This window comes from Anguilla rostrata, chromosome 8, assembly GCF_018555375.3.
Source record: "Anguilla rostrata isolate EN2019 chromosome 8, ASM1855537v3, whole genome shotgun sequence".
NCBI lineage: Eukaryota > Metazoa > Chordata > Actinopteri > Anguilliformes > Anguillidae > Anguilla > Anguilla rostrata.
Window position 1 is genome coordinate 1,144,932 of NC_057940.1, and position 25,323 is coordinate 1,170,254.

Here is a 25,323-nt window from a genome sequence, read left to right on the forward strand (position 1 = left end):
CATGGTTTCTGGCCTGGGTGGGCTTGTGGCCAAGAACTGGTCTGCCATTTATCAGTCAGGTCTGCAGCATGTTTACAGTTGGTGGCATTTCTGAGTTAGAGAACAAAGACAAATCTGTGAGGTAATAATTCCTCAAAAAAATAATAAGGAACTGTTAACAAAAAAACACTGAAGTTAATATTTGAACAGGTTGTTGCATTGTGTTGTACAACTGTTAAGATTCCAAGGAAAAGATATGAGGCAGGAACTGAAAACAATCTGTTCTTTCTTCAGCAGAATATGAGTCAGTTCACACAAGAAAATATATGTTCAAAAGACTATGGAGAGATATGTCCCTCAGAGAATTTATGACGTTCGTATCATATCACTTGGTGTTTACCTTAAGCTTAGCAAATCATAATTTGTTACATTCACCGTTCTCCCAAATAAGGTCAATAATGCTATATTTACTGCTTTAGAGAGAGAGAAAGCCTGATAATTATGTAAGTTCTAATTCAGAGACAGCTGAGGTCAGAAGGAAGTAGCCCTGTTATTGTTTTATCAATGAACACATAACAATGAATCAATCGGCACAGAGGTAGATTCAGCCTAGATAAATCATATGAGAGACAATTATGGAATAAGGATTTAGCACCTGACATGATGTGCAAAGCAGTATGGTAAACCATATCTAATGCATGTAAAGTAGAAATGTTAATCTGGAACTGAAGATTTAAGATAGAAATATTTTATCAAACATTTCTGGTAAAATTAATATTAAGTTAAATAGTTAAATGTTAAATATTGATTTTAATAAAAAGCTAAATATTTAATTTGGAACCCAACATTTAAACATTAAACATTTAACTTACCCCCCGATTTGTGATTTTTAAAAATAGATATATTAATTAAATCTTCAATCTTGGTTTTGAAAATTAATGATATAAATTAATGATATAAAGTATATTTTTACAAAAATATTGATTCTTTGAAAACTTGGTTTACTATCTACAGTCAACAAAATGTTTATACATTTTTTAATATAATACTATATATTTGTTTCTGAGTCTTTGGCTGACTGACAAATTAAGATACAGACACACATCCGCGCATGCACACACACACACACACACACACACACATGCACACACGCATGTGCACACACTTTAACAAGAGTCAGTCTGGGTGCTCGCCTGACTGAAGCAGAGACTGCTATGATATTAGGGAGCCCCTATGGTAGAAGACTCACACTTAATCTTTGCCCCAAGGTACCTTCTGACCGTTTTTTTTTGCCCTAATGTCACACCAGAGGGGCACTTCAGCATCCTAATGGGCATCCTAATGGGATATTTGCATGCCCTAGAAGTGCCCCACTGATGCCTCTATGGTAGAAAAAGCACGCTTAGTATTTTCCCCAAGTTTCTTGAGACCTTAGTGCAAAGAAAGGCTCCTAAGCAGCTCAACTGCCCCTCTGGTGTGACATTAGGGCACAAATGAAGCATAAAACTGTCCTATTGGGGCACAGATTAATCCTGGTTAAATAAAGGTTTTAAAGAATAAGGGCACTTTGACACTGAGAACATAAAGGGCAGGGAATGTTGATAAGCTGATATGCCATGATATCATTGGTTTTATCACAAGTTAAACACACTTCATTATTTTCTGTCAATTTCATTGGTTCACCAGACCTTGTTACTTGTCTCAGAAGTGCATAAATACGTGAATCACGCCTTACATTTTACACACTGCATTGAATTCAGAGCCGCACACCAGTGAAGAATCAGCAGCTGATCCGTCAAGATGAGCGTAAGTGTGGAGGATTTGGGGTTTTTCTAAAAGCTGAAAAATAGACACTGCAAATGCTGCAACTGATGAGTAATTAGTTTGGTTTCAGTAAATCCAAAACTATCTTATCATTGAAGTAATATTAATGTGAAATAAAGAGAAAGAATGTTTACACAACAGATACAGTTAGAAGAGAGGTTATTCAGTTAATTGTTTGATAGTTAATCAGTCGCATAACAGAGTCCCTGTGCCTCAGTGTGTTGCTAGCCCCAGCTCTGTCTAACATGCAGGAGATTCCTTACACAGTTCTGCCTCCCTGCTGATTAAACTGTGATATTGTTGACTTTCTAATGTCTACTGCCTAAGATACGTGAAAGAGTCAGCGTGTGGAATGCAGATAAATTTGCATTTCATGTACACATAATCACAAGAAATTTTTTTTATATTTTCCTGTTTTTTTTTTCTTCTTCTCTCTCTTCTGTTTTAAACAGAATTTGGAGCTGAAAAACTTGTCTATCAAGCCAGGAACGGAACTGAGGGTCAGCGGAGTCACCCATCAAGATGTAATTCGGTGAGTCAGTGGTGCCTCTGTCTCTGTTAGGACTGTTTATGCTCTCGCTAAATCTCTTGCTGTCTTCATCCATCATCCATCCCTTGTGTGTCTCTTTCTCTCCCAGTTTCTCGATCAATGTGGGCAACTCCAGAGAAAACATTGCCCTGCACTTTAACCCGCGATTTGACACTGGGTGTGGAGTCATCGTCCTGAACTCCATGAAAAATGGGTCCTGGCAAGACGAAGTGAAAGGCGGGAACTTCCCTTTCCAGCGGGGGCAGGAGTTTAAGGTGAGGCCTCTTACAGGGAGACACTGAGTTGGAGGTGCTGACTTTGTCCAGTCCTCTGTGCCTGTATTCAACCAACCAGCCTGCAATTTGGTATGAGCATCACAGGGGGGCACTGAGGAGTGATGTCACCCCCCCCCCCCCCAAAATGTGCTGAGTTGTTCCCTATCTCATTTGTGTGACGTAAATAACCTTTGTGAAGTCAAATGAATCGGCCCCCTAAACCTGAAATACCATGGTATTGAGCCTGCTGCAACTGCTAAAGCAAAAGCACTTGCATAATACGATAAGATGAGACACTTCACCCAGAAATCTTTAGCCTCCATTCTGAGGAAAACTGCCCTTCACAACCCTGCATGTTAGAGATATGGACCCTTTAAGGGGGGAGGGCAGAAATAATGTACCCTCATAGCAGAGCTTCATGAGAAATATTCCAGTCAAATATGATATAAATCAAAATAACATAACAATATGAAGATCAAGAGCTGCATCATATAGATTTTGATATTTATTCTTAGATCCCTCATGAGCTTATTTAATTGTTTTTCACTGCAGTCGTAGTGTGTTCTATGTTCTATGGACTGTGTTAACTTTCTTATTCCGTAATTTAACTCTCCTACCTTCTCCCTCCGGCTCCCCTTTATCTTTCTTATGATCTCTCCTTCTCTCTTCCAGGTGACCATTACCTTCGCTGATGACAAATTTTACATTAATCTACGTGATGGCCATGTGTTGCAGTTCCCCAACCGTTTGGCTGGCAAAAAATATGATTACGTTTGGACCGAAGGAGAAGTCACAATCAATGGTGTAAATGTGATATAACCACCAGTCAGGAGGCCCCCTTTCTGTTAATATTTAATTGCGTAATTGATATTTTTAAGTAGATGTTTAGATAGTTTTACATAAAGAACTAAAGGAAACGCACTCTGATACAAAGCTTAAGTGATTCATTTTAAAAATTCAATTTGTTATCCAATCAGCAGCAAAGACTTTATGCTTGCCACCACAGGAGGATTTGGTATTGGTCGGAAAACCATTCTGCCAGTATATCAGCCACATGGCAATTTAAATTTCAGCCAATCAGAGCAGTGTCCTTTCTAGGTGCTGCCAGCCAGTAATGAAACTGAAATGAATATCTATTACTGAACAAACATGCCGTATTTTTCATAAATCCAGCATTGTTTTAATAAATTATATTCTTTATGTCAAAAATAAAGTTTATAATTATTTCTTTTTAATTGGGAAAAAAGTAAATGTCCATTGTCATCTTTTGTCTAAACAGTTAAAGAAAGTGGCTCCAAAAATGGTTAAAGGAAGCCTGGTTCTCCTGTCAGATTCACAGTGGGGCATCTCGTCTTTAAAGTGACAGCTTCCAGTATCGGAGCCACTCAAGAGAAGTCATTTGGGGTTTATCACACATAATCTCTGGAAAATATATCAACGCATAAATAAATATTTCTTTACCAGATTGGACTCGTCTACAAATTATGTTTCTAATTTACACATTTGCAGTTTTAAAAAATGAGGTCACACCGACATTAGGGCCAATGGGAAGACAGAGAGGCTCTTTGCCGAGATTGGTCTGTTGCTTTGTGGCTGCTGACATCACCACTGCTGCTCTTTTCACTAAAAGCACCACTAGATGTCAGCCTTGACTCACCATCATTCGGTGACGTGCATCTCTGCGTTGACAACCTGGGGTTACATTTACGGTTTTCTACAATCGCTAACATCCTTTTGTCCAATCTGTAGTCACATTTTCAAAACTCTAAACACAATTAGCACAACCTCTGTCTGTTGTGGGCCATACCATTAACACAATTCATGTTGTTTTCACAGAATATGCAGTCAATTAACATGTTTCTAAAATGCTTAAAGTTTCTTTACAAGCTTACCCAATACCAAAATTATGGACCTTTTTTGTCTTATTTACAAATGCTTGCACACAGTATGCCAGTAATGAAAACCTAATGTTAAAAACCTTAAATGTAGTATAAAGCCTCTACTTATGCAACAACATCAGCTCAAAAGCTATATTGAAACAGCTGATAAGCATTTTTGAATGAACAAATCATTGAAACGTTGAGAAATAGCTGATTTACTGAAAGTTGTGTAAAATAGACCAACCACAGCTGATCCTATCTCAGTCGGAGGCATAGGCAGGTGTTGAAGTTCTTTCAATTACATGGACATACACATTAAAAAGGGAGTTTTTGGATTGAGTTTGTTCAATGTGGATACAGAAAAACACAGAGGAGCAGAGAGAGAAAAAATAATGTCTGGAATAGTTGGACGAGGGAGAGGAAGAGGACCAGGGAGAGGAGTAGCTGGACCAGGCAGAGGAGTAGTTGGACCAGGGAGAGGAGTACTTGGAGCAGGGAGAGGAGTAGCTGGACCAGGCAGAGGAGCAGTTGGACCAGGGAGAGGAGTAGTTGGACCAGGGAGAAGAGTAGCTGGACCAGGCAGAGGAGCAGTTGGACCAGGGAGAGGAGCAGCTGGACCAGGGAGAGGAGTAGCTGGACCAGGGAGAGGAGCAGTTGGACCAGGGAGAGGAGCAGTTGGACCAGGGAGATCAGTAGCTGGACCAGGCAGAGGAGTAGCTGGACCAGGCAGAGGAGTAGCTGGACCAGGCAGAGGAGTAGTTGGACCAGGACAAGGGAGAAGGAGAGGTAGGGGGAGAGGAGTATGAATGCGTGGTGGTGTTCAAAGGAGAGTAAGAGCTGTTGTCACTGATGAAATAAGAGCCACCATCATAGACCATGTGATAAACCATGGTCTATCACTGAGAGAGGCTGGTGAAAGAGTCCAGCCTAATCTCAGACGGAAACATGAGGACATTTGTGATTGCATGGGACAATGTAGCATTCCACCGTTCACATGCAATCACAAACTGGTTTGCAGCCCATCCAAGCATGGTTTCCCTTTTCCTCTCCCCCTACTCACCTTTCCTCAACCCCACTGAGGAATTTTTTTCTGCCTGGAGGTGGAAAGTGTATGATCAGCGGCCACATGACCAAATGTCCCTCCTGGATGCAATGGATGCCGTCTGCAGAGACATCTCAGCTGAAGACTGCCAGGGGTGGATAAGGCATGCCAAGCGTTTCTATCCAAGGTGCATAGCGAGAGACGACATAAGATGTGATGAACGAGATGTGAGATAAGATGTGACGAGAACATGTGGCCAAATGCTGAAGATCGTAGCGATTAGAACAGGAATGTGCATTTTTGTGTTTTTTTTCCCCTCTGTGCTTTTTTCCTGTAATTGTATAGTGGTAAAAATAGGTTAAGTTTCTGTCCTTTTGTTTCTATGTTCCAGTAAACATTTCCCACTTTTATCCACTTCAATGGGAGTTGGGTGCAGTTGTCTGACGCGTGTTGTAATGAAAATAAAAATGCATTATTGCTGTTGTTCTTGTTGAATTTATTTACAAAATAAATGAACATAAAACTGCAATAATAAACTTAAAATTAAAGTCCATTTAAAGTTTTCCAGATTCCACAGGTCCACTTTGGTTGTGCAAAACACGGTCAATGACCGTTTCCGCTCGCACCCGTCTACTCCCGCTGGCCCGCCTCACCGCACCATCTTAAATATCATTTATTCCCCCTTATCCTATAGAGGGACCCACTCATAAAATAATTAATGCACACTAAACAATAAATAACAAATACATGATAAATTCCATTATAATTTCAACTTAAATATAGAACAGAATAAATAAACTTCATAATACCCTTTTGGGTTTCTTATTATAAACCAACATAAATGAATGGCTCCTGCTATTGTGTATTTTATTTTTACACATTTGGAACGAAAGGCCATGTATGTTGGATTTTTTGTTGATCACTGGCAGCAATTTCATGTTGCTTGTACTGCAGCAATTCTGTCACTCACTATTTTTCTCTACTACATTCTACAAAGTAAAGATGACTCATTCACTTTTATAGATAGTATGTTGCCAAAAATGCACACATTTGACACTCAACCAAAAAATGTAGAGTGGTTCACAGTAAAAGGAAACTTAATTATAAAAAACAATGGATTTCATATTGTCTATTGTATGCAGGTAGAACTGAAACATGAAAAGCAATGCAGTTTTTTAATGCCATCAACTGTTAGTATTTTGAAAGTCGTTGTGCTATGATTGACTAGATGTTCCTCTTGGATAGAAAATGTGCTAGTGTTTTGACAGAATGATTTGATATTGAGTCGGGTTTGCCGTGTTTTCATAGAGTTAGTGTATGTATAGGAAGTTGTTTTGCATTTTGAAATGTACAGTTGGTATTTAATTAACAAAATGTGGTTTTGAGCAGAAAATTAACTATTTGGCTAATTGTGTGATGTAGGTGTGTTGCTGTGTTAAGAGTTTAGAAAAAGTATCTTAAGTATAGGTAAATGCTTGTTAGCAATTGTAAAAAACTGTATTGTCGCCCTTTTTGTTTGACGAGGAAAACACAGTCCTAACGAAGAGCTGCCTCAGTTTTAATTTCAGTCATTTCATGGAATTGACACATTCAGTACTCTGGGTTTGTTTAGTAACCAGGCATGCGCATGACATTAAACCGAAAAAACTGAATCAGATCTTCAGTTTAAAAAAAAAAATAATCACAACATACACCTGTACACTGTATGGCACACACTGAGCCTTGAGAAAAAGTTCCCCCCCCCCCGCCCCAAAAAAAAAATCTCTGTCTGCCCCCCTAATCACAACAGTCTAGATCCGGGACTGAAATCATTGAGAGCCATTTTCTCTGGAAAGTGTTTTAAGGTGTGCAAACATTACGAAAAGCGTATCTTCTTCAAATATTTGTGAACGAGACATCATTTGATATTCAGGATCAGCTCAGGATCTGGACTTTCATAAACTATAAAAAGAAAACAGAAAAATTACCCTGTACTACTTGTGAACCAAATGACCAGTCCCCCTGTCACATTGGAGTATTTTGCTGTTACTGCGATTGTACTTGATTGTAAATTTGAGTCTTCCTTGTTCCTTTCCCCCCTCCAGCCTTCATCCATCCAGCGAATCCATCATCTCACCCAGGGTCACGGGGTTGGGGGATGATGCTGGAGCCAATCCCAGCATGCATACACCGTGGACAGGTCACCAGACCATCGCAGGGCACATACACCATTCACACACACACGCTTTATTTAGACTCTTCAGTTACCCTAACCTGCGTGTCTTTGGACCGTGGGAGGAAACAGAAGGCAAGCAGAGGACATGGGGAGAACATGCAAACTCCACACAGAAATGAGGCAACAGTGCTAACCGCTGCTCCTCCATGCCCCAAGCCTTCATCCATGAAAGGTACTCTATCCTCCTGGAGAAGGACAACGTCAATGGGCTGCTGATGTAAAATGAAGAAAAGAAAACTGTTTGTCTTTTTTGTTTATGCTAAATACTGCATGTCTTTAAGGAAGTGATAGTCCATCACATGGTAATATTAATGTTTAGGTTTGTCAAGTAAATTACTCACTTATTGTCAGCAATGCCTCTGAAAAAAATTAACTATTCCACGACAGTATGCAGGTAATTTAGGCAGCTGCTCACCTGATTTTCTCCACCCCTCTGGTCTCCCCTCCTGACTGCCCAGTAAGGTCTTTCCTGGGGTGGACTTGGTGTTGCCCTGGGGATCCAGCTCCAGGGAGTCCATGGGCCCTTCGTGTGTTGCTGGCCTGGGTGGGCTTGTGCCCTTTCATTTTTCAGTCAGGTCTCCAGCATGTTTGCAGGTTGTGGAATTTCTGAGTTAGAGAACAATGACAAATCTGTGAGGTAATAATTACTCAGAGAAAAAATAAGGTCTACAAAAAAAATACTGAAGTTAATATTTGAACAGGTTGTTGTGTGGTAATGCTGTTAAGGTTTCAAGGAAAAAGTGCAAAGCAGGAACTGGAAACTCAATATTCTTTATTCTGCAGAAGGGGAGTTCACACAAAAAATTAATGTTCAGAATCCCACAGAGGGAAGTCTCTTTGAGAATTTATAACACTCAAATAACATCACAGAGGGACTTTCCGTCTGAGCATTTATACAATATTCAGCACTTTCGTGTTTACCTTCAGCTTGACAAATCATAATTTGTTACATTCACTGTTCTCCAAAATAAGGTTATATTTACTGCTTTAGACAGAGAGGAAGCCTGCCACCCCCCATATTTATTTTACCAAATTTTCTGGAAAAATAAATGTTAAGTTAAATGTTAAATCTTATGTTTCATAAAAAGACAAATATTTTATTTGGAACCCAAGATTTAAGCATCAAACATTGAAAATTTAACCAAAAATTTGTAATAAAATTTTAAAAATATATTTATTAAATCATGAATCTTGGTTTTGGAAAATTTATGATACAAGCTATATGTAAATTTTTAAAATAATTATTTATTATTTGAAAACAAAGTTTTCTACAGTAATATAATTGTCTATTGTGGTACTCAAAATATTTTCCTAAGGTTGGCAGGTCTGCAGTACCATTGTGTGATATCTTCTACACCCTGATTCAGTCCAATTCCCACCCACACCTTGTTTCTTCCCCCCATTGTCTGATTACACCCCCCCCCCCCTTTCCTCTGATGTGTATTCATTTAAGGAAATGACCATTTGGGCGGGAGCGGGCGGTTTGCATCCTGTTATGCAGTATTTGTTTCTAAAACAGATATAAGACATAAGATAATTTTTTCATAATCAGTTTCTCTGGTTTTACTATTTACAGGCATGTGTTTCAGTAAAATTAACATTTTTGTTTTATTCTATAAACTACTGACAACATTTCTCCCAAATTCCAAATAAAAATATTGTCAATTAGAGCATTTATTTGCAGAAAATGACAACTGGTCTATTTTGGACCTGGGGGTTGTACAGAATCTGCTCTAATTAAGCCGTAGCTGCTCTTGCACACATATGAACTGTAAAACTCTCTCATTTGGCTTTTGGACGGGCCCAGTTCTCCAGTTTCCTCCAACCGCACCAACCTGGGGAGGGAATTACCCATCTGGTCCGGTAGGCCCTTTGGAGGGGTAGCTTTGGAGGGGGGAATTCAGGGCAATTAGAGGACCACGCTTCTGAGACCGTTGATCCCCTGCAACAGAGAGAGAGAGAGAGAGAGAGAGAGAGATAGCAAGAGAAGATCAGCAAGAGAGAGGTCATGCTTACAATGAGCTCCTGAACCTCTAAATAATTTGTTTGTTTTAAATCAGATAAACAGTTGGAATATACGGTATAATTGGTTAAAAACTAGTCAAGAACAAATCCAAAACAAAATATAATGACAAATTGAGACAAAATTATAGGAACACAACTTTTACTGACCAGACAGCTAAAGGAAGCTAAGAGAAGCTAAAGCCAAAGCTCAAGCTAAAAAACCAGAAAGAAAAGAATAAGATTATAAAAGGAAAAGAAAAGAGGACATAAGACCTGGGTAAGCCCCCAAATCAAATACTTTGAAAAAGTACAATTTAATATATTTATTGGAAAAGAAGATAAAGAAAACAAATACATTTTTTTTTAAAAACTAGCCATTAGCCATTACCATTGTTAGCAGATAATAATATAATGTTGATAACTAGCCTCCAAAAAGTGACAGTTGGGCTACCAGTGGCTGTTTAAAATTGTTACATTGTAACAGTTCCTCAGAATGGCTGCAGCAGCAGCAGCAGCAGAGCCCCTCCCCCATCCATTTGAAATTATCTACCCAGAGACACTGACCACTAAACAGGCCAGAAAGAAGTACAAAGACAAAGTACTGAGAAGCTGCCCTGAGAAACTGGCTGCAGATCACGTACAATATGAAGACAGGAGTGTCATCTCAAACCTGCTGTTTTATACACAGCACACAGACATCTGGCATCATGCTCTTAAGCAGTTCTTTAAATTCACTTTGCTGAGAGGCATTTGCAAGGGAAGGCAAATTCTGACTTTTGAAGATGAGGAAAAAGACCCACAAAATCCTAAATTAGCAATAAATATATATCACAATGGAACCATTCTGATTCAGGGCAGCGAAAAGGCTCTCTACTCATTTGCAAATGACTTTAAGACCATAGCAAAGAGAGCACACACAGACACAGCCAAACAGAGACGCCTGAGCCACACCAAATCACCCAAACACTCCATAAAAACCAAGTTTGGCCCCAGCCCCAGAAGCCCAGTCCACCCCCCCCCCTGCCCGTGCGGAGGATGAGCCCGACCCAGAGAACCCAGCCCAGCGCAGCCTCCACAGCACCATGGCCCAGATGAGGGAGAGCCTTTCCCTGCAGGAGGTGGAGCTGATGGAGCTGAAGGAGCTGGTGCTGACCCACCTCACTGCCAGCAAGGACACAGAGCTCCTTAAAGAGCAGCTCAGCCAGATGAGTAGGGAGCTGACAGAGACACAGAGAGAGGTGAGGGAGCTGAAAGAGGAGGTGAGGGCGCTGCAGGAGGACAGAGAGACTGTAGAGAGGGAGCTGTTCACAATGAGGGAGGAGCTGCAGCACAGTGATAGGACTGTACAAAGCCTGGAGGAGCAGCTGCACTCCGTTACCATATCCAACACAGTTCACATGGAGAGCAAAGAGGCCCAGACTGAGAGTCCCCCATCCACAACCAACTCCCCCCCAGCAGCAGAGTCCCAGGTTAATGCAGAGACAGCCACCAACACAAGCATGCGTACACCAGCTAGTACTGCACCTACCTCCCCTGACCCACACACCGCTCAGGATACAGTCACAGCTGCACAAACCCCAGCAACACAGAGCAACCAGGGCACAACTGAAGCAACTCCAACCAGCACGGAGATTGCTATATTAATTGACTCGAACGGGAAATTCATAAATGAGGAGCAGTTATTCCCTGGCAGAGCTGTTTCAAAAATCTGGTGCCCCACAACAAGAGAGGCCCTAAAGATACTTTCCCCATCACAACTCGGCAGCCCCAGCCACATTATAATTCACACAGGAACCAATGACTTGAGATCACAGCAGGAGAGGGTGGCTGGATCCATCAGGAGAGTGGCAGAGAGGGCAACAGAGGCCTTCCCAAACAGTAAAATTATAATTTCCACCCTCCTGCCCCGGAGATATTTCCATCCCCTCACAGTCCACAAGGTGAACGCTGAAATTTCATGAGGTTGTGCTCTTACGGCCAACGTACACCTGGCACACCACTCTACCCTCGGAACCTACGACCTCCATGACCATGTTCACCTGCACAAACAGGCAGTTCCCATCTTTGCCAAAACGCTAAAGGACACAGCTTTGGGCAGACCCTCTATTAACACCCCCCGGAACAACAGGAGGCCGCCCAGCACTCATTCCCCTGGACCCCACATCACCGGACCGCCCAGAGGCCAGCGTATCCTTCCAAGGCCTGCTGCAGCTTGGAAAGTCCACCTACAGGATCAGCAACACCAGCCCAGCCAACCAGGGACGTCTAGAGCCTACCCATCCCACCCACAACATCAGCAACACCAGTCCAGGCAACCAGGGATGTCTAGAGCCTACCCATCCCACCCACAACATCAGCAAGACCAGCCCAGCCAACCAGAAACATCTGGAGCCTACCCACCGCACCCACAGCATCAGCAACATCAGCCCAGCCAACCAGGATCGCCAGGAGCCTACCCACTGCACCCAATACCCTGGCAGCAGAAACCAGGCCAGCCCAGACCTGGGCTAACACAGCCTCCCCCCGGCCCAGCACAGCAGCGGTACCCCAGCTACGCATCGGCACTCAGGGCCCCAGGGAACACAGAGGACCTGGGTGAGATAAGAAATCTCCTCAGTCTCATCTGCACCAGAATGATGAGCTAAATAAATTAATGTATGTAATGTACCAATTTTCTTTCTAATGGTTAAAATCACAAATGCAAAAATATATTTTAAGTAGAATTAGGCCAATACCCACTATTAATTAACATCCAAAAAAGGGCAGTTAAATTTTGGATTCACCTCAAAAACAGCGACCCCCACTCTTATCATTACAAGGCCCTGAAATACCAAGAGATGAGCCCAAAGAAGAGTCCCCTCAGCCAGCTAGTCTTGAAGCTTAGTTCATTAACCCCTACTAACACAAAGCAGCCTCAAAACAGCAACATACAAACAATTAGAGTCAACCAAATTATAGCAAAACATAAAGAAAATTACATCACCTATTGGGACACACAAACAAAAACACAAAGCAAATTAGAATGCTATCGGGCCCTAAAAAGAGAGTACACTGTGGCAGATTACCTGACCACAGTGAAAGATTTAAAAACAAGGAAAATATTGACAAGATATAGACTCAGTGAACACAACCTGGCTATCGAGACAGGTAGACAGCGGCAGACCTGGCTGCCCAGAGAGGACAGGTTGTGCTCACTTTGTGACACTGAAGAGGTGGAGACAGAGCTTCATTTCCTCACAAAATCTGAGAAATACAGAGAGACAAGGTCACTGTTCTTCCTCAAAATGAAAACAATCTGCCCACAATTTGAGACGCTCTCAGAGACAGAGAAGCTGCCATTCCTTTTGGGAGAAAGAAGGGAATGTGTAGATTTGGCAGCACAATACATTGCCACTTGCCACAAACTGAGGGACAGGGAGTAACATTGACACCAGAAAAGTAATATTATTATAGTTCATTGATATTTTGTATGCGTTATGTTCTAGATGTAGAATTTTATTTCTGTGGATTGTCTGGATTTTATATTTTTTCTGTTTATTGTAGTTAAATTGTTATTGCCTGTCTGTTATATTTGTCATGTGAGTGAATGCTTTGGCAATGTAAGTGTACCCTTACCATGCCAATAAAGCTTATTGAATTGAATTGAATTGAATTGAATTGAGAGAGAGAGAGAGAGAGAGAGAGAGAGAGAGAGAGAGAGAGAGAGAGAGCCCGAGTTCGCCGCAGCTGAAAGCGAAACTGTATGAGTTAATTTTATTTTGTTTTTGTTGCTGTTTTCACTCAGATTCCTGGAAACCCACCCAATTGTCTCAGAAGTGTATAAATAAAGGAATCACGCCTTACATTTTACACACTGCATTGAATTCAGAGCCGCACACCAGTGAAGAATCAGCAGCTGAACCGCCAAGATGAGCGTAAGTGTGGAGGATTTCCGATTTTTCGAAAAGCTGAAAAATAGACACTGCAAATTCTGCAACTGATGAGTAATTAGTTTGTTTTCGGTAAATCCAAGTCTATCTTATCATTGCAACAATCTTAATGTCAAATAAAGAGGGAGAATATTTACACAGTAGATGCAGTTAAGGGAGAGGTTATTCAGTTAATTGTTTGATAGTTAATCAGTCCCTGTATCTCAGTGTGTTGCTAGCCCCAGCTCTGTCTAACATGCAGGAGATTCCTTACACAGTTCTGCCTCCCTGCTGTTTAAACTGTTTGATTGTTGACTTTCTAATGTCTTATTGCCTAAAAGGATGAAAGAGTCAGTGTGTGGAATGCACATAAATTTGCACGTCTTCACAGCACATAATCACAAGAAAAATGTGTTATGTTATGACCATGAATTTTCCTAATTTTTTCCTCCTGTTTTAAACAGAATGCAGAGCTGAAAAACATATGCTTCAAGCCAGGAATGGAAATGAAGGTCACAGGAGTCCCCAAACCCAATGCTGCTCGGTGAGCCATTTACACCTCTGTCTCTATTAGCACTATTCATGCTCTTTCTAAATCTTTCTAAATCTCTTCCATCTTCATCCTTGATCATCCATCATGCATCCCTTGTGTGTCTCTCTTCCTTTCCCAGTTTCGCAATCAATGTGTGCGACTCAAAAGACAACGTTGCGCTGCACTTTGACGCACGCATCGACTGTGGCGCTGACCCACGGTGGGCTGGGGACTGGGGATGGGGGGTTGGGGGCTGGTGGGCTGAGGATTGGGGGGCTGGGGGGCTGGGGGCTGGAGGCTGGCCTGCTGAGTATCAGCTGCACGCACAAAGACCCACAAAGAATTATGGTCTGGTCCCAAAGGGCCAGGATGGGAATGACAGCTGATCAAACTGGGGGGGCTGGGGACTGGGGGGCTGGGGGGCTGGGGGGCTGGGAACTGGGGGGTTGGGCCTGGGCTGGGGGGCTTGGGGGCTGGGGGGCAGGTGGGCTGGGGGCTCAGTCCAGGGAACTGTTGGAAATCATGACTGGCAGCTTTGCCACTGTGGCTCTATCACAGTCATGTTGCATGTGCTGGATTTTGTCTTTGCTTACATGTGATGAGTTAATTACTGAATAATTACACAGTAATTACTGAGAAATATGAAATAACACTGTCAACTGAAATGTTAATGGTTAGCAAGGAATCCATCAATATTCACTCTCCAAAAATGAGATCTGTGTCAGTGGAACTTCATTCATTTTGCCTCTAATGAACTTTGTCCTTCATCCAGCTGAGATTAATTTCAGAGAAGCCTGTTCTACAATGCATTATTTTAGTAAAAAAGCAAAGTATTCATCTTGTCGAAGACTTCATCTTGCACCGCAGTCACTGCTTAAGATAGCAAATGGTTTCAGAAGTGGTTAAAGGAAGCCTGGTTGTCCTGTCAGATGAAGAAAACAGTCCTAATGAAGAGCTGCCTCATTTTTTATTTCAATCATTTTATGGAATCATCACTATCATTGATGGTGGCTGTGTTCTTAACCAGGCTCCCATTCTGTAGTTAAAAGTAGTGGCCAAAGAGGCCAAAAAGGTGTACACATAAATACAGAGGTATTCATACAGAGTCCACCTGTATCTGCTGTTCTTCAGGAGGGATATAGCACCATTCTTCCATGAGAGACTCTGTTCAAGAATCTCCTATAAATGCTAAGTTCTCCCGCTCCTGCTGGACCTGTCCTTCACCCTGCTGAACCTGTCCATCACCCTGCTGGACCTGTCCTTCACCCTGCTGGACCTGTCCTTCACCCTGCTGGACCTGTCCATCACCCTGCTGGACCTGTCCTTCACCCTGCTGGACATGTCCATCACCCTGCTGGACCTGTCCTTCACCCTGCTGGACCTGTCCTTCACCCTGCTGGACCTGTCCTTCACCCTGCTGGAACCGTCCTTCACCCTGCTGGACCTGTCCTTCACCCTGGATGGCTCCACAGTGTCACCCTCTTCATTTATCAGGATTCTCAGAGTGGCACTGGACACCAGACTGTCCCTCTCTGAGAACATCATGGCAGTTCAGACCTCTTCAGACTGCACCATAGCTTCCCTGACCCCCTTTAGATAACCTTTTTCTCTCTCGTTATTTATTTTCTTTTCTTTCTTTTGAGTAATGCTATAGTTTTAGCTGTGTAATCAAGTCACACTTTGTTCAGTTACAATACAAATATATATTTTTTTTTATTACACTTATTGATTATACATGTGCCTTTTTGGTGGTATCGCATTTTTGTGTTCCTGAGAGTTAAATTGATGTTCTCCACTGTTGTACATCCCACTGGATAAGCATGTCTGCTAAGTGATTGTAGTGTGATGGAATGTAAAATGCACTCTTGGGTTCAGATCTGAGGATTGGCAATGGCAACCATTTCATGTCACACAAGGATTTTCAAAACATTACCTCCTCTAGTGTCTTATTCAAATTCCTACAAGAAAAGTAGTCTGGAAGGTAAACCATGGATATGCTTTTCATAATGTTTGACCACAACATCATAAATGGGGCTGAGGGTTCAGCCCTCTCTGTGATATTGTATGAACTTATTTCTGCCTGTGTTCATGCAACAATCGAGCTTGACCAGAGGGAGTCTCCCACGCTCATTTCCCCCGTCAAACCTTCATCCACAGTCCTGAAAGGTACTCCACATTCTTAGAGAAGGACGACATCTGAGGGCAGCTGTTGTAAAAATTGAGAAAATACTTTATTTCTTGTTGATCCGTAATACTGCATGTATTTAGGACGGAGTGTGGCACAGTGGGTAAGGAACTGCGCTTGTAACCGAAAGGTCGCAGGTTCGATTCCCGGGTAAGACACTGCCGTTGTACCCTTGAGCAAGGTACTTAACCTGCATTGCTTCAGTATATATCCAGCTGTATAAATGGATACAATGTAAAGTGCTATGTAAAAAAGTTGTGTAAGTCGCTCTGGATAAGAGCGTCTGCTAAATGCCTGTAATGTAATTTATGGTACACTCTCAGAAAAAAAGGAACAAGAAGTGCAAAGAGATGTGCGCATGCTTGTCACTGGAGTGGAACTTTATAGGTACATACAATGCTACCCCTTGCTAGCAATACTGAATGAATTCGTAAAATGTACTTATCAGTAGCCAAACAGAATAGTGTTGTACTTTCAGGGTAAGGATGTAGATCTCATTTAAACATTGGGGTGGGTCAAACACACAGGAAATTAACTTTCGGATTCTTTGGGGGGGGGGGGGGGGATACTAATAGTACCACCCAATGCAACATGATAATATTGAGGGGGACCATGTGATGTTTTCCCAAAGTTGGGGAGTTTGTGTGTCCCCTGTCTGACTCGGGATCTGCGTTCATGAATCAGGGTACATTTGATCCTGAAAGAATAAAACTCCACTGCACTTTTATTTCTGAGTGTATAGGGATGGTTAGACACATGAAAAGTTTAATGTTTAGTGTGGTGTGGGGATGGCTGGTTTAAGCAGCCACACCTGCCCTGGGTCAAGCTAATTAGACCTGGCTAGTTAGATAATTGGTTATGAATTAGATAATTGGCCAGGCTAATTGGGCCCAGGAACAGGGGTGGCTGCACCTGTGCGTAGTGAGTTAATCAGTGCGCACAGGTTAAATCTGCCATCCCCACCCACACAAGAGAGCCTCTCTGCCCTTTCATTTTTCAGTCAGGTCTCCAGCATGTTTGCAGGTTGTGGAATTTCTGAGTTAGAGAACAATGACAAATCTGTGAGGTAATAATTCCTCAGAAAAAAATAAGGAACTGTCTACAAAAAAATATTGAAGTTAATATTTGAACAGGTTGTTGTGTGGTAATGCGGTTAGATTTCAAGGAAAAAGTGCAAAGCACTGGAAAATTCAATATTCTTTATTCTGCAGAAGGGGAGTTCACACAAAAATATTAATGTTCAGAACCCCACAGATGGAAGTCGCTTTGAGCATTTATAACACTCAAATAACATCACAGAGGGACTTTCCGTCTGAGCATTTATACAATATTCAGCACTTTCGTGTTTACCTTCAGTTTGACAAATCATAATTTGTTACATTCACTGTTCTCCAAAATAAGGTTATATTTATTGCTTTGGACAGAGAGGAAGCCTGCCACCCCCCATATTTATTTTACCAAAATATATGTTAAGTTAAATGTTAAATCTTATGTTTCATAAAAAGATAAATATTTAAAGGGGGGATGTGGGAGCCAAGTTACATTTATATTTTTTAGTTGATAAAGAAGCGCAGTCCTGTGGAAGTTTTTCCAACGCAAGTTGACAAGGCAAACGAGGAGCTGCAGCCCCCACAGGGGACACCCCCCCCCCCCCCCCCGTTTCCTCTGATGTGTATTCATTTAAGGAAATGACCATTTGGCCTTCTGCATCCTGTTATGGGCGGGAGCGGGCGGTTTGCATCCTGTTATGCAGTATTTGTTTCTGAAACAGATATAAGACATAAGATAATTTTTTTAAATAAATATTTATTTTTTGAAAACCAGATTTAAAATTCAAGTTATTTGTTATTTGTTTTGTTTTATTCTATAAACTACTGACAGCATTTCTCCCAAATTCCAAATAAATGCTCATTTAGAGCATTTATTTGCAGAAAATGACAACTGGTCTATTTAGGACCTGGGGGCTGTACAGACTCTGTTCTAATTAAGCCGTAGCTGCTCGTCTGCTTGCACACATATGAACTGTAAACTGCTTTTGGACGGGCCCAGTTCTCTAGTTTCCTCCAAGAGAGAGAGAGAGAGAGAGAGAGAGAGAGAGACCAAAATAAAACGCCGGAGAAATCAGGAATTTCCGCATCTCCCCGTGTCCAGCCCTTCTGTCCCTTCCAGGGTAGTCACGGCGTGTGACACTGTTCTCTGGGGAAGAGGGGTCCAGTTCTTACTACAGATCTTGTGTATGAACATACTTTAAGGATCACAAATTCACCCTCCAGTCAACTTGATGAACATGTTTTACAATATATTCTATGCTAGTTAGTGGTGTTTATAGTGGCTCTTTAATGCCGATTACATTTCACACATTTTTCATTGATTCAGCTGGATGTTATTTGAGGACGGAGAGAGAGAGAGAGAGAGAGAGAGAGACTGCTTAGAGAGTGGCTGCTTAAAGAATGAGCTCTTAAAAATATCAAACAAATACAGTGTTTAGATGTGAAACAAAATACATATAATTGATAAAAAAGCAGAATTAAAGAAAAGAAGAACATAGAAGGAGGGAATATAATAAAAAAACAAAAGAAGAATAGAAAATAACTTAAATACGGACATAACAAGGGAAGGTACAAAGCTAGGAGAAAGCTAGGAGCAAAGCTGAGCCAAAGTTAAAGGAAATAAAAAGCAAAGGTAAGCCTTGGGAGAAACTGTATACATTAGTCATAAATTAGAACATTTGGATAACTATATACATATTTTATTTAATTAAAGTAGTAATATAATATTTAATACAGTAAAAAGAAAAAATCTGATCTGATAGCATTAGCATAGCTCAATAGCTCAACCCAAGGCTAGAAGGAGTGGCAGTTAAAGCTGTTGAAAAGTATCAATTTTCTGAGCTGTCACCATAGTAACCAAGCACGCTGCTGTGGAGATTCCGTACCCTCCTAAGCTGAGAAGTGCAAAGGCTAAAAAGAAACATAAACTAACTGTTATGAGAAACAACCCCGAAACCCTATATGTGGACTTTGCTGAAAAGGCAAACAATAAGGTTAAAAACAATTTTATTTTTTTCACAAATAACACCAAGGCCTGGCACAGTGTTGTATGTAAGCACTACCCTCATATTCAGAAGGGAGGGATAGGAAAGGAGAGCAAAATAACAGTTTGTGAAGACGAACATTTGGACAGTATAGTGCTAAATGTGAACATTTACACAAATGGGACTGTTCTCATACAAAGTGCTACTGAGGCCAACCTGGATGCTTTTGAGAAACACTTCCCTGCCCTGAAAGAGAAGGCAGAGAAGGAAAAGTGTCCCCTCATGCTCCCCACAGAGCGAGAGGATTCAGATTCAGAGGAAACACACCCACCACTGTACCTAACCTGCCTGTGCTGCCCCCGCTTCTCCCCGATCTGACACCCAGCACATGAGGGAGACCCTGGCCTTGCTTGAGCTGGAGTTTGCAGAGTTCAGAGAGCTCACTATGGCCAGGCTCTCCGAGGCATATCTCCCTCTGCAGCAGCAGGAAGAGCAGAACCAGCAGAGCAGAGAGATCAGCACAGCCATCGCTGCCCTGAGAGCAGAGACCGCAGAACTGAGGCAGGACAACCAGGCCCTGAGAGCCCAGCTGGCCTCTGTGAAAGAGGAGACGCAGCGCAGGGAAAGATCATTCATCATGGAGCTACAGGATCTGAGAGAGCAGCTACAGACACACACATGCACACCCTGTACTGCCCATTCAAACACAGATACTGACAAACACTCCACTCCCCTCCAAACCACAGCCCACCCCCCAGCTGACCTGCAGGCTCATACTGATGCCCCCCCTGACTCACAACATTCACCAGCGCCGGAAACCCCCCCCAGCACACAGACCAACACCCCTCAGACACTCCCCCCCTCTCTGACGCACAGCCCACCCCCAAGGCACAGCCCCTTCTGCAACACAGCCCCCCACCAGCAGAACACCTGATCCACAAGTGGTCCTTCTCATGGACTCAAATGGGAAGTTTATTGACCCCAATAGGCTTTTTCCTGGTAAGCAGGTAAAGGCGACCCGCTGCAGTAACACAGCCCGCGCCCTGGAGCTGCTCAAGCGGGACACGCTGGGAAGCCCTCACTATGTCATACTGCACACCGGCACCAACGACCTGCCCCGCCTGCGCCAAAACACCACCCATGCAGTGAGGAGGATGGCAGAGAAAGCCTCCCGAGAGTTCCCTGAATCTCGCGTGGTCATCTCCACACTGCTGCCACGGAATGATGTCCCCCCCCATGTCATCAGGGACATTAATGCGGAGATCGCCAGAGGCTGCGCTGCACTGCCCAATGTGCACCTGGCTCCCCACCCCACCATCGGCCCCTGGTACCTCTACGATGGATTGCATCTAGACAAGGAAGGTATCAAAGTCTTTGCTAAAACGCTAAAAGACGTGGCACTGGGACGCAATCCATCCAGCCCCGCCTCCACCATCAACAGGCCCCATCTCAGGCATCAGCCCCCCCACGCCATCGGTCACCATCCTCGGGCCCCACATCGGCCTGACAGCAGCGGTCATCACTCCAAAACCCCGCGCCCACCCAGCACCCCGCAGTCCCCCATAAGGCCCCCGACCCCCAGGGCTCACCCCCACCAACACCAGCCCAGCTACGCTGCAGCCCTCACAATGGCCCCTGTCCCACCTGCCCCTCCTTCTGAGCTAGGTGAGATCAAACACCTGCTCAGTGTGCTGTGCGATAGGTTGCTAAACTAATATGAATTCATATCTGTGAATATATATGTGATGTGAATATATAATCTAATATGTGAGTATACAGTATAAACCAGTTATACTGTGTACTATACAAATAGTAAGTTTAAAAAAAAAAAAAAAAATTTTTTTTTTTTAAAAGACAGTAGTTTATTGTCAACTATGTATTTTGTTTCACTCGAAATGCTGCGAATGATTAAAATGAGTTAATTCTGTGTAAGCGGTTGGAACATACAGGGTCTGTGGTCTTCTGTGTTTGGGCTGAAAAGCACAGACCCTGAATTCCTCAAAAACATTTCTAATGCTGACATTTTAATTTTTGTTGAAACTTGGTGCCGAGAAGATACCATCACCCACTGCCCCTCAGGTTATGGCGAAATTATAGTGCCCTCTATAAAATTAAAAACAGTGCGACATGGCAGAGACTCCGGAGGGATACTGGTGTGGTACAAAGAGGAACTGGCTAAATTCATCACAGTAACCAAAAAAGAACAATCCCACTTATGGTTAAAATTGAACAAAGAAATTGCAGATTGGGAAAAAGATATATTCCTGTGTGCAGCTTACGCTGCCCCACATGAATCCCCCTATTATAATGAGGAATTCTTCAACGCTCTGCATACAGAAATATGCCATTTCCAGGCCCAGGGAAATGTGCTACTGTGTGGCGACCTTAACGCCAGAACAGGAACAGAACCCGACTGTATCGATCCCCAAGGAAACAATCATATATTTGGAAACACCCCTTTGTACATTACACCAACCACTACAAAAAGAAATAATCCGGACAATATAATAAATAAGAATGGTAGGGAGTTAGTGCATCTCTGTCAAGCCTTAGGCCTGTACATCCTTAATGGCAGGATCAGAGGGGACTCTTTAGGAAGGTTCACGTACTGCTCAGCTCTTGGGACTAGTGTTGTGGACTATGCTGTCACTGACATGGACCCTTCCTTCTTTAGTGCATTCACTGTCAGGCAACAAACCCCCCTTTCAGACCATAATCAAATAAGTGTATTTCTGAAAAGATTTGGACAATCCAGAAACTCAAACACACAGCCCTGTAAGCTGTATAAACTTAATAAATCGTACAGATGGGCTGAAACAAGCACAGATGAATTCACAAAAGCAATGAGATCCGCTGAATTAACTAACTCTATTAACACATTCATCAATACTCCTTACCAAAATAACAGAGAAGGCTTAAATCTGGCTGTTACTAATATCAATTATATTTTCCAGAAAACAGCAAATAAAGCTAAACTAAAATTTCATAATAAAAGGAAGCTGAACAAAAATGAAAATTGGTTTGACATTGAATGCAAAAATATTCGAAAAAACCTAAGAAAATTATCAAACCAAAAACATAACCAACCATACAACTCTGATTTACGCCTCAGGTATTGTCAAACTCTTAAAGAATATAAAAACACCCTAAAACAGAAAAAACAAAAATACATAAATAAAACTCTGAATGATATTGAAGAATCAGTTAATCAAAACCAGTTTTGGGATTTGTGGAACAATTTAAGCACAGCAAAGCAACACGAATTGGCCATTAGTGATGGAGCCATTTGGAAACAATATTTTGAAAATCTATACTGTGAAATCAGTCAGAAAACACACCATACTATGATTAATGAACAACTAAACAAATTGGAATCAACCATCAAGGATAATCAAAATCCATTGGATAAACCAATTTCCCACAAAGAACTGATCGAAAAGCTCCAGTCTCTAAAATCAAGAAAATCATGTGGTCTTGATGGAATTAGAAATGAAATGCTAAAAAATAGCACCCCAGAAATGCATGACGCTCTGCTTAAATTGTTCAACCAAGTACTGAGTTCAGGATGCTTTCCTGACATTTGGAACCGGGGGCTTATATCCCCAATTATAAAAGTGGAGACAAATTAGACCCCAATAATTACAGAGGCATTTGTGTAAGCAGTAATCTGGGGAAGGTATTTTGTAGTATCATCAATTCAAGAATTGTAACCTTCCTTAACGAGCACAATGTCCTGAGTAAAAGTCAAATTGGATTTCTCCCAAATCATCGTACCACCGATCATATTTACACCCTACACACCCTAATAAATAAACATGTCCACAAAACAAAAAATGGTAAAATCTTTGCATGCTTCATTGATTTCAAGAAAGCATTTGACTCGATTTGGCATGACGGATTATACTACAAAATTCTCCAAAGTGGTGTAGCGGGTAAAGTTTATGGTATAATTAAATCAATGTACTCAGAAAATAAATGTGGATTGAAAATTGGCGACCAAAGAACAGAGTTCTTCACACCAAAACAGGGAGTAAGGCAGGGCTGTAGTCTGAGTCCAACACTGTTCAATATTTACATTAATGAGTTAGCGGTGCAGTTGGAACAGTCTACAGCCCCGGGCCTCCTCCTACATGACACGGAAGTAAAATTCTTACTCTATGCAGATGACCTGGTTCTGCTGTCTCCCACTGAAGAAGGGTTACAGCAGAACCTAGCTCTGGTAGAGGATTTCTGTCAGAACTGGGCACTGACAGTAAACTTAAAAAAGACAAAAATAATGATCTTCCAGAAAAAAGTCAGATGTCAGGAAAACAGGTTCCAGTTTTTTCTAGGCAACACCGCCCTAGATCACACTTTAAATTATACGTACCTTGGTCTGACAATTACAGCATCAGGGAGCTTTAACATGTGTGGCGTGGATCGGGGCATGGCTCCACAGTGCCCCTCCCAGCCCTATAGGCGTCAGCCAAAACCGGCCACCAGGCCGCCTCTTCAGAACCCAGGACAGCGCCCCAATAGGAAGCCCAGCCACAGGACCCTGGAGAGCGGCAGATTGAACATTCCTCAACTCCCTCATTGGCAGGCCGCACACCTGCAATCAATGAGGCAACACAGCTGCCGCCACTCCAGGGAGATGGCTGGGAGCTTAAAAGGAGGCTGTTTGTCTCCATTGGGGAAGGGGGGGGTTTTGGGCGGCAGGAGAGCTGAAAAACGGTTAATAACTTTGTCCCTATTTTGCAGAAGCCGGTGGAGACGCAGGACAACATCCCTCTTCCTGAGTTGAAGAGGGATCCCCTCAGCGGTCTCCCGGACGCCGTTGTTTCTAATTTTGTTCGCTTTACTTTAAGTTAACTCCGACAGGAGATTTTTGTTGTTGAGTTGGTTTTTGGGTTGTGTATTTACTTTTGGTTAATAAAAGGCCCTGTTGGGCTACTTTTCCCCAAACCTCCGGTCTGTGCATTTCTGTGCCGCCCCGCCTGCACCGTCACACTCCGTGCGGTGCCACAGTGGTGGAGAATGCGGGCATAGGCACGGAGTAATAGCAGACTGCAGCTAACTACCTCGAGCTCAACTGTTACACTCGTTCTCGCGGTAGAATTTAAAAAAAAAAAAAATTTTTGTTGTTGGTTGTTCTCCCCCCCCCCCCCCCCCCCTTTTCCCATTAGTCTGGTGTTCCCCCAATTTAGCTGCAATATGGAGGACCTCTTGCGGGCGCTCGTGGAGGCTAACCTGGGACAACAGCATGCTGCCCAGGTCATGGCTCAACAGGTCGGCCGGCTCACCGAGCTGGTCCAGGCTCGCGACGCATCGGCCGTGCCACTCCCGGTTAGCAGGACAAAGGCTAAAGACGTTCTGACAAAGATGACTGAGGCCGATGACGTGGAGGCCTACCTCCACACCTTCGAGCGGGTGGCCGAGCGCGAGTTATGGGACCCCCGGGAGATGGCCGACACCCTCGCTCCCTTCCTCACCGGCAAGGCCCAACAAGCGTACCAAGACCTGGGGGCAGCAGAGGCCCAAGACTACCACAGGCTAAAAAGGGAGATACTAGCCAGAGCCGGGGTATCCCCCACATCCGCCGGACAACAGGTCGCCACCTGGGCCTACCAACCGGGGGTCAACGCACGCAACCAAATGGCGTCACTTCGGAGGCTGGTTACCCGGTGGCTCCAACCCGAACGCCGGTCTGTGGAGCAGATCCTCGACCGGGTCGCCATGGATCGGTTCCTCCGGGCGTTGCCATATGGAGCGAAGAAGCTGGCTGGGCAACATGCTCCCCAGAGCCCGGAGGAGCTGGTGGAACTGGTGGAGCGGGTCGAAGCCACGCAGGAGATGCTGAAGGCAGAATCGACCGAGCGCCCCCTCTTCCGCCCCCAGGCTGGAGGTGACCGGAAGCCGACCCCACCAGGCTCGACC

At 43.0% G+C, this 25,323-nt stretch overlaps 1 protein-coding gene and 1 long non-coding RNA gene across 12 annotated transcripts in view; one reads left to right on the forward strand and one right to left on the reverse strand.

Moving 5' to 3' along the window:
- LOC135260474 (galactose-binding lectin l-1-like) overlaps positions 1-25,323 on the forward strand; it is a 78,690-nt gene that overhangs the window by 1,234 nt on the left and 52,133 nt on the right. For 2 of the 9 annotated variants that reach the window (XM_064345708.1, XM_064345707.1), the window contains exons 1-3: positions 13,554-13,662; positions 14,121-14,200; positions 14,328-14,392. In XM_064345708.1, the coding sequence (XP_064201778.1) occupies positions 13,657-13,662; positions 14,121-14,200; positions 14,328-14,392 (151 nt within the window). In that variant the 5' untranslated portion in view covers positions 13,554-13,656. Of the gene's footprint in view, positions 1-1,576; positions 1,786-2,255; positions 2,336-2,441; positions 2,608-3,279; positions 4,071-13,553; positions 13,663-14,120; positions 14,201-14,327; positions 14,393-25,323 lie in introns of those variants that run through there. The other 7 variants (XM_064345712.1, XM_064345714.1, XM_064345716.1 and 4 more) reach the window with 7 other exon arrangements.
- Positions 6,002-25,323, reverse strand: part of LOC135260477 (uncharacterized) — a 58,098-nt gene continuing 38,776 nt past the window's right edge. For 2 of the 3 annotated variants that reach the window (XR_010331582.1, XR_010331583.1), the window contains exons 2-3: positions 9,580-9,686; positions 6,002-8,350 (exon numbers count right to left, since the gene is read on the reverse strand). This is a non-coding gene — a long non-coding RNA (uncharacterized LOC135260477). Of the gene's footprint in view, positions 8,351-9,579; positions 9,687-13,591; positions 14,227-25,323 lie in introns of those variants that run through there. The other variant, XR_010331584.1, reaches the window with a different exon arrangement.